We start from the raw sequence: 14,747 nt of genomic DNA, 5'->3' as shown, positions 1-14,747 counted from the left end.
CGACCTCATCTTTTTTCTCTTTCATTATGCCTTTGCATTTTCTGCATTATGTTACCCACTTGTTAGCCTCTGTGGCTTCTAGACGCCGACATTACGTTAACATTGTCGTTGCTTAGCAGCGGTGTTCTCACGACTTAACCACTTGAACGTCAAGCATATTGTGTACACGACTTCCCATCTAGTAAACACAAGCTCACGAGTTTCATTTGAAGGCACAAATTGTGCGATCCCTGCCGTAGCGTCCTAGCCTTTTTTAATGTCTTCCTGCCTGCTTGCTCTTTTAGACTTGGTTGACTGTTCTGTTGTAAAACCTGCTTCTAGTCAATTTTGCCATGTAACGTTAACGTTAGTATAGTTATCCAAATTTTTTTAGGGTTGCAACTACAGGTTTTTATAATAAACGTATTTGTTGATTATATTAAATTATACATTATAAATTGGTTATATTTGATTGTTTACTCTGTTAAATGACAGAAAATTGCTAAAAAGGCAGATATTAATTTGATCCATTGTTTTAGCTTCAAGAAAACTAATGATTAGAGAACAAAAGATATGACTAAAAACATTTGAAAAAATAGGGCTGACATTTTTGTAAATGTCTTTTGGCTATGACACATCTTGTGAACTGGAGCCATCGGAAAATTTCCCCTTATTAAGTCAAGAAATTACAACAATGACTAGCTCAAACAGCAACCAAAAACCACAGCAGCAGTACAGACTTGTTCTAAAGCATCTCCATCCAAAGAGCTCTGAGCCGTTTCCCACAACACATGCATCCTGCTCTCACAAACCACAGCAGGTAATCAGGCAGGTGGTATTACCATTACCTTTACAGCACAGGAAAAGCTCCTGGAGAGAAAATGAAGGGAAGGTGTTAATAAAGTAGATATAACTCACCTCCAAGGAAGAAATTAATGAGACCTCACACAGAATAAACGTAAGATTAATGAAATCCAGTAAAATAAATTAGTTTTAACTAGAGCGGAAGTGTTTAATGACTTTAATGACTTTTAATAAGATGGATGACGAATGCCTTTAGAGTTCTTACATCTGCTTTCTATAAAAATACCTGTTTCTCCCATTAATATATATGCTGTTACTCTGCATGCATTACAATTATTCCTGCCCTGTCTTGTCTAGTCAACCCTGAGAGAATAAACTAGTACACATACAGTATTTGATATTTTATTTTTTAAGAGGTAGCAAATCGAGCCATCTGTGCAAAATAAGTTCATCGACTAATTCCGCATTTGAAAATGTTAAGTAGACATCAAAGCAAACTGACACTGGAAATATTCTTGCTAAATATAACAGGAGGCCCTCCCTGGCTAAAAGGGTTTCATACAGAAGCGTCTGTGCTGATAAATACACCCTTCCACCCATGAGCAGGGCATCACCCTGGTTTCTGTTATCACCAAATAAAAATAGTGGAAGGAAATACTCTGGATGGAAAACTGTCCCTCCCTCCATCCCAGACACACCTTTATGGCACCTCAGGCGAAAACGCTGCTTTGCCTCGTTTGAAACAAACTACTGCAAGAGGAGGAAGAATCTGTAATTATTCAGTATTAACGATGTGAGAGGGAAATGGTGGGAAAAGGGCTCGCCATTAGATCTTGTTAGTATTTCTGTGCCTCGCCTGTCTTTCTTCTGTATGCAGACTGGGTGGCACACACAGGGAAGGGATACATGCACATATATGGCCAAATGTATGTAGACAGCCATGTCCAAATATTTTTGTGTTCAGGTGACGATGTGGCTGCACCTTCAACGTTTTCAATTTAACCTCTTTAGTTCTTTTCTTTAAATTAATCCTATAATTATTTATCGTATTAATATTCTTGCATTTCTAAAGACTGTGGCGCACATGACTAGACAACTTAAAAGTACTTAATACTCACTGTAACTAAAGGAAAGTTGGATTCTGACCAATCTTGCTTATGCTACTAAGCCATACTATGGAAGACCAAGATGAGGACTGTGCTACGCAAATTCCAATTTCAGACAATAGCGTTTTCCCAACTTTGTTTGGGGAAGACCCTTAACAATGACAATGTCCCCGTGCACAAAGCCAGGTTCATACAGAAATGTTTTTCACATTCAATTGGCCTTCACAGACCCTGACCTCAACCCCATTCAACACCTTTGGGGTGACCTCGAACACCGACTGTGAGCCAGGCCAATGAACCCAACATAAGTGGCTGAATGAGAACACATCTCTGCAGCCAGGTTACAAAATCTTATCATCAAACATATCATCACCTAATACAGATATTATGGTGCACTTGTTGCCTATTTACCATAGACTGTACATAAGAAGTGGACGTAGTCACCGCCGTCGCAATCTTGGTTTTTGGCCGTCGCCATCTCGTTTTTTGCAACCAGAAGTGACACGTAAGGGTGGAGCTCAAGCCCCCAAGAAGAGCATCGGGCTGTGAAGCAAATTTTCATGGTGGCCATATGGTGGTACTACAACTTCCGTGTCCGTCAAGTGATGCCATTGGGCCCAAAAAGACTTTTTCCCATAGACTTACATTGGGAGAGAGACGTCTGTAAATCAGTGGATAATTTTTTTTGAAGTAAATCAACTTCCCATTATGAACAATCTAATAGTCCTTATTTAAATCATTAGGTCCTAAAAGTTGTAAAATGCACTAACAGCTGAATCCAGAGTTATTTTCCTTCCTCCGTTCATGTGAATGAGCCCCAGATCGAGGCTGGAACAACGCTACTGCGCCTACTCTATGGGCCCAATGAATGCTGAAGATCGCCGGTTGATACGGGTACTTTAGCACTCCGCAGTCGAGCCATTCATGCACCACTGAGCAACTGTCATAGGAATGAACAGGAGCCTGCCTCCACTGTATCCAGTTCTCTTTATACATCCATGGTGGAGCTAAGTACAACCGAATGCTGAATAAGACATTTTTAGGCGACCAAAATGTTACAACTAACTTTCATGAACTGAAAACTGTAAAAGGGTTAAAGTTGTAAGACGAAAACAGACGACTCCCAGACCCGACAATGCTGTGGTAGCGACCTGTCAATCACAAGGTAGCAAACAACTCCTTTTACATTACACGCCGTTATCTGATCCATTGTTAATATATAAATACTAAGTAGTGCAGCATTATAGACCGAACTGTCTGTACCTGTGGAAAAGTCTCTGAGGGAATGAGCCACGTCAAGGTTTGAGGGGTGGGTTATTTAAAGGAAGCAGCGTGGCAGACTATTGGAGACAGATGGCCGTGAGAGGTCAGAGGTTAAGTTTAGGAAATACACAATCACAGCCTTGTTTAGGGTGACGAGACACGGACACTCAAGGATTTTATGTCTTTGCCTTCAGGGGTATTTCAGTCGCTCCAGCTTCAGTGTGTATGTGAGAGAGACTGTGTGGTGAGAGGTGAAGGGGGCGGGCACGTGGCGGTGCCACAGCTACATGATTTGTGGAAGCAGAGTTCAAGTTCAGCAGCCCAGACCTGCAGGCCGGGAGTGTGCCTCAGCCAGTCAGACAGCAGGGTCAGACCTGAAACATTTCCTACAGCTCAGTTCATGCTAACTTTTTCCTCATCTGAGCACTGTTCATGTGAATTATAATTAAAAACAATTACAGTAACTATGGAACACATGGTAATCCTTAAATTACAATTAAAGTACAAATGAAATACAACTTTAAAAAAGGGTATTTATTCTGAATTTCTAAACATGGGTAGCATTGTGAAGGTCTTTTTTTACTGAAATGAAAAACAGATTCCACTCTGGGCGCCTCAACCATAAAATACATGAAAGTACTCTTGCTCTCAAGAGACTGAAAATAATTAAAGCAACCCATAGTAAAAAGCCAGGATCACAGACAATAAACCAATTATGTTTTCCCACTATTTATAAGGACCTCAATAAGGTCTGTGCTGTTAATAATGTGTTTAATTCTAACTCAGGTCTCTGAAACGCTTTTCACATTGAATGTTTCATTGGTTTGCATTGTTATGCAACCCCTGCTCTAACACTAGGGTGGCTGACTTTGCTGTTTTTTGGTGGGAAAACATGAACACATGTTTCTATAATAACTATAGGATTACTATACCGTAATTATAGAACTGCAATAGGATTATACTGTAACTTTATAGTAGATGTTGTGGCTATTTGTCGGAAAAATCTAAATCAAGCTTCAATCAAAGGGCCACTAACAATACCATGGGTATGTGGTTTACGCAGGCAGAAGAGTCCATTGTCCAAGCAAAATGTATGTGTTCCGGATGACTTATTTATCCAAAAAGAGCAAGCATACAAAGCACAAAGAAAACATGAATGTCTCTGCCTCTCTTGTTCGCGTAAAAACCATAAGCCCACCCAGGTGTATGCTGGTCCTACCTGCCTACCTACCTATATAACCGCAGGTGCCCACAGTTTTACTCAATTCATAAACAAAAGAAAACAAAATACTAATTACGCAAAAAAATAAATATAAGCAACTAAGCAAGAAAACAATTAAACTAAACAAATACTAGCAAAAGAGAACAATATCAAATAAAGTAAACATCTAGAATAATAAATCAAACAATACTACTAATTATTAGTGAAAAAACAACTAAATACTAACAACAAATAAATAGCTCCTACAGTAGATATGATGTAGACGTCTTAAGATCAGCTTTTCTCTGTCTCAGAAACACTTGAACATGATTGAGTCTAAGTTGTTGCATGAACTCTGTTTAACAAATATATTTATGACTGGTTAGGTCTACTTTTAAAGTTGTTGTAGTTAGGGCTAGGTATCCCACCTCACAATGTTTTTGGTACTGACCAAAATGTGTCGCCGAGTTTCGAAAACTGTCAACTACCGAAAACTGGCCATTGTGGACAATGATCCAAATCAATTAACAGGATCCCTCTATGGCTACAATTACATGTTTATTAGATTTTCGCATTACTTATGATGACTTATGATTTGTCAGGTATTTAATTTGCTGTATATACAGTATACGTGTAGCTCAACTGAAGCAATCTGATTGTTTCAGAGCCGTGATTTTAAAAACCACACACTACTGCTATGACGTATAATTCTTTTACACTTTCAGTATCACTCTGTGTCTGAGAAAAAAAACGTAATGTGTTGTCATGGTTGCTTAGCGACAGGGTCACTGGGGGATCATTTCCGCCAACACAGAACAAGTTACAAATACAAAGTAACAAAGTAAGCTGCCAAAAGCCGCCACAAAATGGATACATGTAAGCTTAACTTCTATGGAGGAGTGGATTGAGCAGGGTCATGTCAAGAAGGTAACTCACAGCTGTCGGACAGTTTGGGGCAATCGGTGAGCGTCCGTCGACCTAATTTTTTTGGTGTGTTCGATTCAGCACGTTAAAATCGGTTAAAAGTCGGTGAGAGAAATCACTCTGATTGGCGGTTCATTTTAAACCAATCAGTGCACAAGAAGTTAAACGTGAGGAAAGCAAGCCAACGAGGAAAGTCAAGAGGAAAAACACAGAAGGCTCTTCTAATTTTCCATCATCTTCTCATCTGATCATTCCAATATACATCTATTTTCACAGCGACGTGGGCGTCTGGAATGAAGCTAAGTGGTGCGTGAGAGTGGTGTGAAAATGGTCGTCAGACGCCACTTTGTTTCATGTACGTATCATGACAACGTCTTGTATGTCCGCCGTCCTCTGTCTTCCGGTTTCCCTTTTTGAATGATGAATACAGACTACCACGACCTGCTGGTGTGGAGTTATTTCATCTCACGCAGGCGCTGAGCGTACGTGAGTTGGCCGTTGGTTGTAGTCTTTACTGTGTGTTCGAGTGCAACTTGTCGGCCAAAACAAAGGCGACGGGAGGCGACACAACAGGTGGCCTTCATCGCCACTAGTTCTCGGATGTCGGGTTAGTGTGTCTGGGCCTTTAGGCATTGTTGTTGAATAGTTACGGTTAGGATAGATCGTCGGCCAACGAGTCTTGCTAGAGTTTTAGAAAGTTTATGCCAGATTTCGCAATTTGCAAATTACCTTCTAGACACAACCATTGAGCAGTTCCCATCTCCAGAAAAACATCCACCTGCTAAACGACTTGCAGCACTACATAAAGAAGAGGTTTGACAATGTTGCCCAGAATATACAAGAAAGCAGGAACGCAGATAATGAAATGAATATAACGCTAGCCAGTCATTGAAAAAGAAATATGCTAGCTGCTACTGTTCTCCCATAGCAACCACCTTGGTATGTGCAGGCAGGAGGGCCTATTTCATTGTGAACATGATTATTTATTCATAAAAAACTATTTCAATTTGAATGTGTCTATAACTTTCATATTACCATGACCGTTTTATAAAAGAAATATCACAGCTACGGGGTGTTAATATATCGCCTCATCTCACCTTGTGACTGGGCGAACTCATCTCTGTGACCTCCTTCGACCTCTGTGGCAACCATGACGACGATGACAGTGCAGACCAGACCAGTCCTCCATAGCGTTTCCATGGTTACTACAGTAGTTGCTATAGTAACAGAATTCAGTGCAGTGGTCCCCGGGCCTCTGTCCCAACATGTCTTCTGCCCTCTCGGATGCCCCGTTGCCTAGCAGTGGGACAGCTCAGCGCTCTGTTGGGCCATGGCTGCAGGAAGATCTGTGGGTTCAGTACGACATAGCAGCCTCTACAGTGTGTTGATGGTTCCTGAACGAGTCCTCATAGGAGTAGAAAAAACCTGGACGGATCTCCAGAGGGGCTCAGCAGCAGTGGCAGGTTACACTCCTATCCGTAGCCCTGCAGAAGAGAAATTGTTCAGTGAGGAAGAGGAAGGCCAGCAAAGGGAGTGAAAAGGGAGGGGAGAGACAGATTTAGGCTCAAAAAGGGAGGAACAAGGGAGACATAGTGAAACACAGACTAAAAGAGAGAGAGAGAGAGCATGAGATCCCATTGACCCATGCAGTTCCCAGTCTAACAAGACAAATCTACCCAGTTCATTTTCAACGTCCAGTGAAGGACTGCCCAGTCCCGCATTGTTCCTTCAGCTAATCAATCTTGGCTTTGGCGAAGGGCAAACACCCTGTCTTTCACTCTGATGACCAGAGACAACAGCAGGTCCCAACCTGGGGCCCCTGAGGCCCCGCTCTTTAAGCTGCCTGCCCACCGGAAAGAGTTCAAACACAAAGGAAGCCATTGATCTTGTAAAAAGCTGCGCTTAATGCCCAAACAGGGCTTGAAGTGGGTATTATGTCAGAGGCTCTGGGGGTAAAATGAGCCAATTTGAGAGGAGCAGCAGGTTGCCATCACTGCTATGCTGGCTGACTGTGGTGGTTGGTTGTATGGCTGAGTGACTTGCTGGCTGGCTGCCTGACTGTACAGCTTACTAATTGGCTAGCGTCCTGGCTTGCAGATGGATGGTACGAGTGCCTATATGAAGTTTGTTTACATCTGAGACAAAGGGTAGAGTACTGTGATAATTATAGCTTGACCGATACTGGGTTTTTGAGGGTGATATTGATATTTATTTGTTTTCAGTTTTTAAAATCCGATCATATATTGGTTGATAGTCATTGATCATTGATTTAACATATACTTATAAAACAAATCGCCGATATGAATCCCTTATATATATATATATTTTTTAAAGAGGACCTATTATGATAATTTTCAGGTGCATACTTGTATTTTGGGTTTCTATTAGAACATGTTTACATGCTTTAATGTAAAATAAAACCGCTTTACTTTTCTCATACCGGCTGTGCTGCAGCACCTCTTTTCATCCTCTGTCTAAACGAACAGGCTTATTTTTGCAACCAGAGGAGTCGCCCCCTGCTGGCTATTTCAAAGAATGCAAGTTTAAGGCACTTCCTCATTGGCATCACTTCTCTGACCCTGGAGTTGCCCACTGGTAACTACACACAACCACGCCAACACACAGCAAGGATTGGTGTGACATGGTCGCAGCGTTGTGTATGAACTGAAGTCTTTGGATGTTTTGCCTGCTGAGACCAGAATAAAGTGCATTACAATAATCAAGTCTGCTACATAAATGTTTATGTTGAACGAAACAGGACTTTAGTCACCTGGGCATTGAAATACAGGTCAAAAATGATACCTAAACTACAGGCTTCTTGTTAGAGGAGGCAACCAGACAAATTCTGATCTGTCAGTCAATTGCAGGAAACTATTGGACATCCAGTTCTTAATTTCAGCAAGGCAAGACATAAAACAGGACACATCTGTGGGACCTGGCTTTGTCCTGACATACAGTTGCATGTCATCTGCATATTACTTCACAATTCCAGTGAAATTCAATGTTTTTCTCCTTCAGCAGACGTTAATTACGGTTTCCATTTCCAGAAATAACAGGGAGAAGATTGTTCTTTCCTTTTTTAACTGCTGAATAGAAAGTGAAGTTTGTATGACAGCACTCAATGATCATTTGGAGGCAACAGTTCAACCAGCCAGACGTCACAGATTAAAATCTTGGGTCCTTTGTTCATTTTCCACACTACTAATTTAACTGTCCTGGCTTTACATAAACCCTAAGTTCCTTTTTAATTGAGCACTATTCCGTTTCTTACTTATAGACCAACATAAGAAAGAGTCTGCTTTTATAATAACAATGGAAAATGACTTCCTCAGACCCACAGTACCCATTACAAAAACAGACCAGAGCCAGGATCAGGAGTCACATTTTCATGGGTGCCCTTCTCTTTGACTTGAGTTTCCTGGCTATGGATTGCAGTGTCAGCTAAAAAAAACCAACCCATGCTATTCTCCAGTAAAGTCTGCCCACCCAGTTCACTCTTGCCCCAGCCTCCCCTCCCCTCCATCCCTCCCTCAGTGCCGTCTGGGGAGAGAAGAGCGAGCGGAGACGCCACACTGGCCCAGATGGCTGGCGGCTAACCAACTGCAGCCAAAGGTAATCGGAAGCAGATGGGAAACCTTTTGGTGACGAGAGCAGGGGGAACAAGTTGCCTCCTGAAAAGAGGAGGAAAAAGAGCGAGCGCAAAGCCCGAGGGGAATGAAAGAGAGACAGCAGAGTGTAAGCTGTTTGAGCCAGCTGGGAGAGCCATTCTTGAGTGTTAATACCTTGAACTGAGTGCGGAGGAATGAGTTGAAAAGAGCCCTAATGTGCCTCTTATTTCATGTCAAACAGCAATGGGAAGGTACAGTAAAAGGAGAGCTTGCTTAAAAAACACTAAGGGGTCTTTGTACTGTTGCTGCTTCCCTCATACGTGGAACAACTGAAAGTCTTTCTCTCTTCCCCTCCCTCAGGCTTTCTCCCAGTCATTTCCTGCACAAGCCAAACTCCCCTCCATTTTCATTACTTCTTCTGCTCCCACTCTCGATTTATTGTGGGGTTATTAAACTTGCAGCTTGATATCAAGTGCTTTTCATTACCACTAACTCTCCTTTTGTTTATTTAAACAAGAGAAAGAGGGGGAGACCGGACCCCCCAGTGTTGTCCCTTGGTGCTTTTTAAGTAAAGCTGCTTAAAAAGATTTGTGGACTGCCTTCAAAAGATCCCCACAACAACATACATGCACTGCCTTCTTGGTAAATTATTGCTCCATTATAAAACCGCACAGAAATGCAGCTAAATTAAGAGGAAAGCTGTCTCACAGAGGTGACGGTGTCGTACATCTTCCGCGGTCTGTTGTGCAAAACTTTCCCTCTGGGCTGTATCACTTTTGAGCGAAAATAAAAAATGTATGTTTGTCAGCAGGCCAAGCGAGCACATACGCTGACTCTCCCCTCAGTGTTTTGCTTGGATTAGCTGCGAATATCGAGCATATAGCTGCAATCACGGCCAAGAGAGAAAGTGGTCCGAGCTGCAGACAGGCCACACAATTTCCAACGCAATCACAATTTGCAAAAGAGAAAAGAAGGAGGGGAGAAGAAAAGGGTCGTTGTTAACAAGAGAAAGAAAAGTTGGACCGCTCGGGATAATTAGGTGGGAATTTAAGGGTGGGCCAAATTTGCATTGTAATCAAGCCAGTGGATCCAGTTTTGACACGTCATTTTTTCATCTTGTCATCCTGGTGCTTTTAATGTGGTGTAAGGGATGTACAGTGAGTTTTTTTTTCTTTTTAAGAAGACTAGAGCTAACTATGCTGTCCTTGTCTTTAACTGTTGCCAGGGAGAGTGGAGCTATCCGAAAACTAGCACACTAATCAAAGCCATATGACCGGCTCAAAGTAAAGTCTGTGTGGAGCGAACAGATGCTAAGTGTCCCTCAGCTTAGCTTCAAGTCTAGCACTCCCCCCACTCACACTCACACACGCACACACACACACACACACGCACACACACACACACACACACTGTTTCCACTTTGATCAGGGAGTAGCTCATGAATCAGCTTTAGGTTCAGTTTATTATTTCATTAAACCGGCGGTGCGGCTTCTCATTTCTAATAAGACCATGAGGCTGTGGGATCAAATGAGACGAATGTCACAAGTCAGATGCAGCGTTTCAGTCTGCCGCAGCAGCAATTATTACTCCCTCTAGAAGTCTAGCTTCACACAGATGAAACCCTGAACAGGTGATAGAAATAATACAAAGAACTTGGGGATATTTCTCAGACTAAACCCTCAGTCTTTCTCTGTGTCTGGTACAAAGACAGAAAGAGAAAGAGGCAGGCATTCCTTTCTCAATTTCCCCAAATAAACAGTGTGCAGATGAAAAGTGGGAACATAAACAGGCCGGAGAACCTCGGATGTGCTCCCCCAACTCTGAAAATGTGCCTCTCGAGTCTGAAACAATATTTAGTGAGAACGAGAGCTGACTCGACACGAAGTGAGTCAGCCAGCGGCAGCACTGGGAACACAGCACAGATGGTAGTGGAAGGTTTTTCTCTTTCTGTCTTTTATCATATTCATTTCTGCATAGTTTTTATCTTCTTTACGACTGCCAGCAGTCCAAAAAACAAAAAAGTACTCAATTTACTGTCACATAAGACAAAGAAAAGCAGCAAATCCTCACGGTTGAGAAGATTAATCATGAATGTTTGACCTTTTTTGCTTGTCAAAATAGCTGCCAATTATGGTCTTTCAATCGACAAACTGATCATCAAGCGTTTAGAGACTAGTACCTAAATTGGTGTGCAAAAAATGTTTTACATAGCATTCATGTGGTGCATGAAGGCCAGTAAATGTTTGTGTGTTGGGGAAGAGGTACGCATTAGGGATGCAATGATCCAATAGGGGGTATTGGTATTCCCGCCGTTACTGACTTTAGTAAAGTTAGCAGCCATGATGTGACTGATCAATATTAAATACAGTGTCTTTATTACTTTTATAATGAAATTCAGTGTTTCAGTGCTGTTATCAGAAATCATGAACTCATGGTGGGCTGCCAACTTTTTAAAGAGGACCTATTATGCTTATTTTCAGGTGCATACTTGTATTTTGGGTTTCTACTAGAACGGTCTGCTCTGATTGGTCAGCTGGCTCACGGTTGTGATTGGTTAACCGAACCAAACTCTTCTGACTCCACTCCAGCTCCTCTCTAACTAGCTTTGTTTGAGGGCATGCCCATCTAGCCTTTATGAAAATGTATTACTTGGTGACATCACCACGTTACGGAAGAAAAGGCGGGACTTCAAGCAAGGTGTTTACGGCGGTTCAGGAGCAGCGTTTCTGTGGGGGAGAGGAACTCCCTTTGGTGTGGACTTTATAGCTTTGCAGACCTTTTACATGCACAAAAAACGATATAACACGCTGAAGGAAAGGGGAAAAGCACACAATCATAATAGGACCTCTTTAATGCCATAGTAGCACCTCATCTTGCCAAAGATTATCCCAATGAGTTCCACACAGAGGTTAACAGAATTTAAATTTGGGGGGGAAACGCACACAATATCGTATTGTTTAGTTGAGGTATCAGAAGGAAAAATTGGATCATGCATCTCTAGTCTGCACGTGTGTGGTTTGGCTGATTGTGGAAATCCAAAAACCTGAGAAACTACTAACCTCATAATATGTCTGCAGAATGTGCAAAACTACAAATCCATGACACAAATTATAGTATCTGGGAAAAAAAATGATATGTTAATTCTACCCCAAAAAATAAACAAAACAGAATGATGCTAGAGAAAGATCAATAACTCAACTAAGAGGCACAAACCTGCAGATATCTGCAACGTCAGCCTGATCAAATGACTCATTTCTGCTGTTCATTCACAGGTTTTTGCATCCATGTGTGCACACAAGTCCTATACAGCCACTTACTGTACATGATCTGTGTCACACCAGAGAATCTAAACTTTTAACATTTTGAAGGTATCAACTCTGATGTCTGCTGTCGGCCACATCATCCATTCACCGGCCACGCACACACACACACACGCACACACACACACACACACACACACAGTATGCAAACTATTTATTAAGACAACATGAAGTCCACAGAGATGCATGATCATGACTCTTCAATACCACAATGAAAAAGCTGAAAGACTAAAGAGCGACACTCTAATGAGTCTGTGCAGAGATACTTTTGGAGAGCAGCCTCTTGCCAGCATCATGTCATGACCGTTTTCCTCCACAGTTGTGCATGTAAACGCAGAGAGTGTGAGCCGGCTTGTTGTCTTACCTTCCCGGTGTCCCCTTGCAGAAGTCCCCTTACAGTGAGTCTATGTCCTCGGTCCTCCGCAGCGGAGCGGAGAGGAGGCGGCGCCGGCGGCTGACTGACTGAGGAGAGGAGACTTCTTCTTCCACTTCCAGGAGCAGAAGAGAGACTCAGTCTGAGGTCAAGACACCCACACTGAGGTTACTACACATCCGCTTACTACCTGCAAAATAAAAGTCGTCTTCCACTGAAAGGGTCAAATAAAGAGCTGAATTGAGGGTTGAAGCTGCAGTGGGTAGAAGTGGAGCAAATATGATTACAAAAGTTATTTTTACACTTGGTGTGAATGGAAAGTGTGTTGATGGGGAATGTTGTAGGTTGATGGGGAAAGTTTTCATCATTATTGAAGTTAAAGGTCCAAGATATTCCCTGTTGTGCTGAAATGACTAGAGATTTCACTGAATAGTTACAGAAAATTAACTTAAGAAAAACTATTTTGATAATTGATTTATCGTCTAGGTCATTTATATAAGTCATTTATACTGTATGAATGGAAAAGCACACACTTGACGGAACCTGAACAGTTTGACATCTGTTTGTAAGAGCCAAATAACGTTTTGTATTTAACACCTCACGTTGTCACAAAGTGTAAAAAATGAGTGAAAACCTCAGCTTCCTGGCTACAAACCTGTGATGCTGACCACATCAACAGCGGACAACCGAACAGAAACACATAATTGCCACAAGACACAAGACCCACCACAACAAAGACCTGCAGCCCCGACGATGTGGACAGACGGATACCTCACAGACAAGCTGTGACATCACAACAATGCATAAGTACTTCATAAACTACACCTATTTGTGTGGCGTTTCTTTATTCAATATAGTTCATTTTAGGTGAGACTAAATGTACTTTACATGGGTTTTTGTTTGCACTTCCAACACTAATGTTGTTTAATTGATTAGTTACAGGAAACAGACTATTTAACAGCAGTGGGTAGAATTGGAGCAAATATGATTAAAACAAGTTATTTTTATAAAACGTCACTATATCCTGACTGTAGTGCATGAGACAGTTAATCTGGAAAAAAAATCATGTTCCTCTGTGTCCTCCGGTGCTCCTAATGGCATCTGCAAGATTTCACAGACCGGAGGAAAACAACCAATCAGAGCTGATCTGGAGCCTTGCCATCTCTGAGCAGCTGTCAATCACTCACAAACTCTGATCAAACGGTCAAACTAGGCAGCGCTGATCAAATATGAATCAATATTATGTTACTGTATTTCTCACCTCAAATCTTGTAGTGTACTGTTTAGCTGTAAAATGAGAAAGTTCGTGACCCGGCCGAGATCAGTTGAGGAAATACCAAGCACCGCCCACCAGCCGGATCATATTTTATAATTTTACAGCTAAACAGTACACTACAAGATGTTTCTGAAAACATTTGAGGCGAGAAATAGGCATTACAGTAACAGAATATTGATTCATATTTGATCAGCTGCCTAGTTTGAGTTCACGAGTGATTGACAGTTTCCTCCGTTTAATGAGCCAATAGGAACGCTCTCTCTCTGAAATGACCTGTGATTGGCCAAAGTCTCACGTCACAGGCTAGATTTTTTTAAAGTCTGAAACCAGAGCCATGAGGAGGTGCAGAAGTCTAGTTTTCTTCCAGAACACTTGAATTACAATATGCTGAAAGGTTATTATGGAGTTTTTTCCCAATGATGCCAAAACCATTGTACCTACTGCAGGTTTAATGTGTGTTTTGCTGCCCAACTCTGCATTTTTCATATTAGGCTAAAAGTAGCCTATTCTACTTTATTTAAATCTCCATGTGTGTATCACTGATGCAGACAATACAAAAACACTGATCTTAGATATGTGTAAAATAGCCCCAATTATAAAAAAATAGTCTTCAATCTATGTTTTTTATTCATTAATTTAAATAGCTGCGCCATACAATATACAGTTTGGTTTGGATCATTTTTATTTTCGCCTTGCACATGCCAGGACTCACTCCGTATCTGGGCCCAGGTGGTAGTCAATGAAGATACAGAATACCTGCAACACTGCAGTGTGTATGCGTGATGGCAACACTGAGATGTTACCAAAATGTTTTTAATAAAGAAGGAGTATTTACATGATTTGTCATTTCAAGTGTGATATTATTTTTCCTTTAATGTTAAGTTTCTCAATAT

The 14,747-nt window shown here is 41.6% G+C and overlaps 1 protein-coding gene across 4 annotated transcripts in view; it reads right to left on the bottom strand.

The window, feature by feature from the left end:
- Positions 1-12,730, bottom strand: part of adamts10 (ADAM metallopeptidase with thrombospondin type 1 motif, 10) — a 59,770-nt gene extending 47,040 nt beyond the window's left edge. For all 4 annotated transcript variants that reach the window (XM_074634826.1, XM_074634828.1, XM_074634827.1 and 1 more), the window contains exons 1-2: positions 12,570-12,730; positions 6,375-6,761 (exon numbers count right to left, since the gene is read on the bottom strand). In XM_074634826.1, coding sequence (XP_074490927.1) covers positions 6,375-6,477 — 103 coding nt within the window. In that variant the 5' untranslated portion in view covers positions 6,478-6,761; positions 12,570-12,730. The remainder of the gene's footprint in view (positions 1-6,374; positions 6,762-12,569) is intronic.
- Between the last annotated feature and the right edge of the window lie 2,017 nt (positions 12,731-14,747).

This window comes from Sebastes fasciatus, chromosome 5, assembly GCF_043250625.1.
Source record: "Sebastes fasciatus isolate fSebFas1 chromosome 5, fSebFas1.pri, whole genome shotgun sequence".
In the NCBI taxonomy this organism is placed as follows: domain Eukaryota; kingdom Metazoa; phylum Chordata; class Actinopteri; order Perciformes; family Sebastidae; genus Sebastes; species Sebastes fasciatus.
The sequence above is the reverse complement of the archived record's forward strand: the minus strand, read 5'-3'. Positions and strand labels throughout refer to the sequence as shown.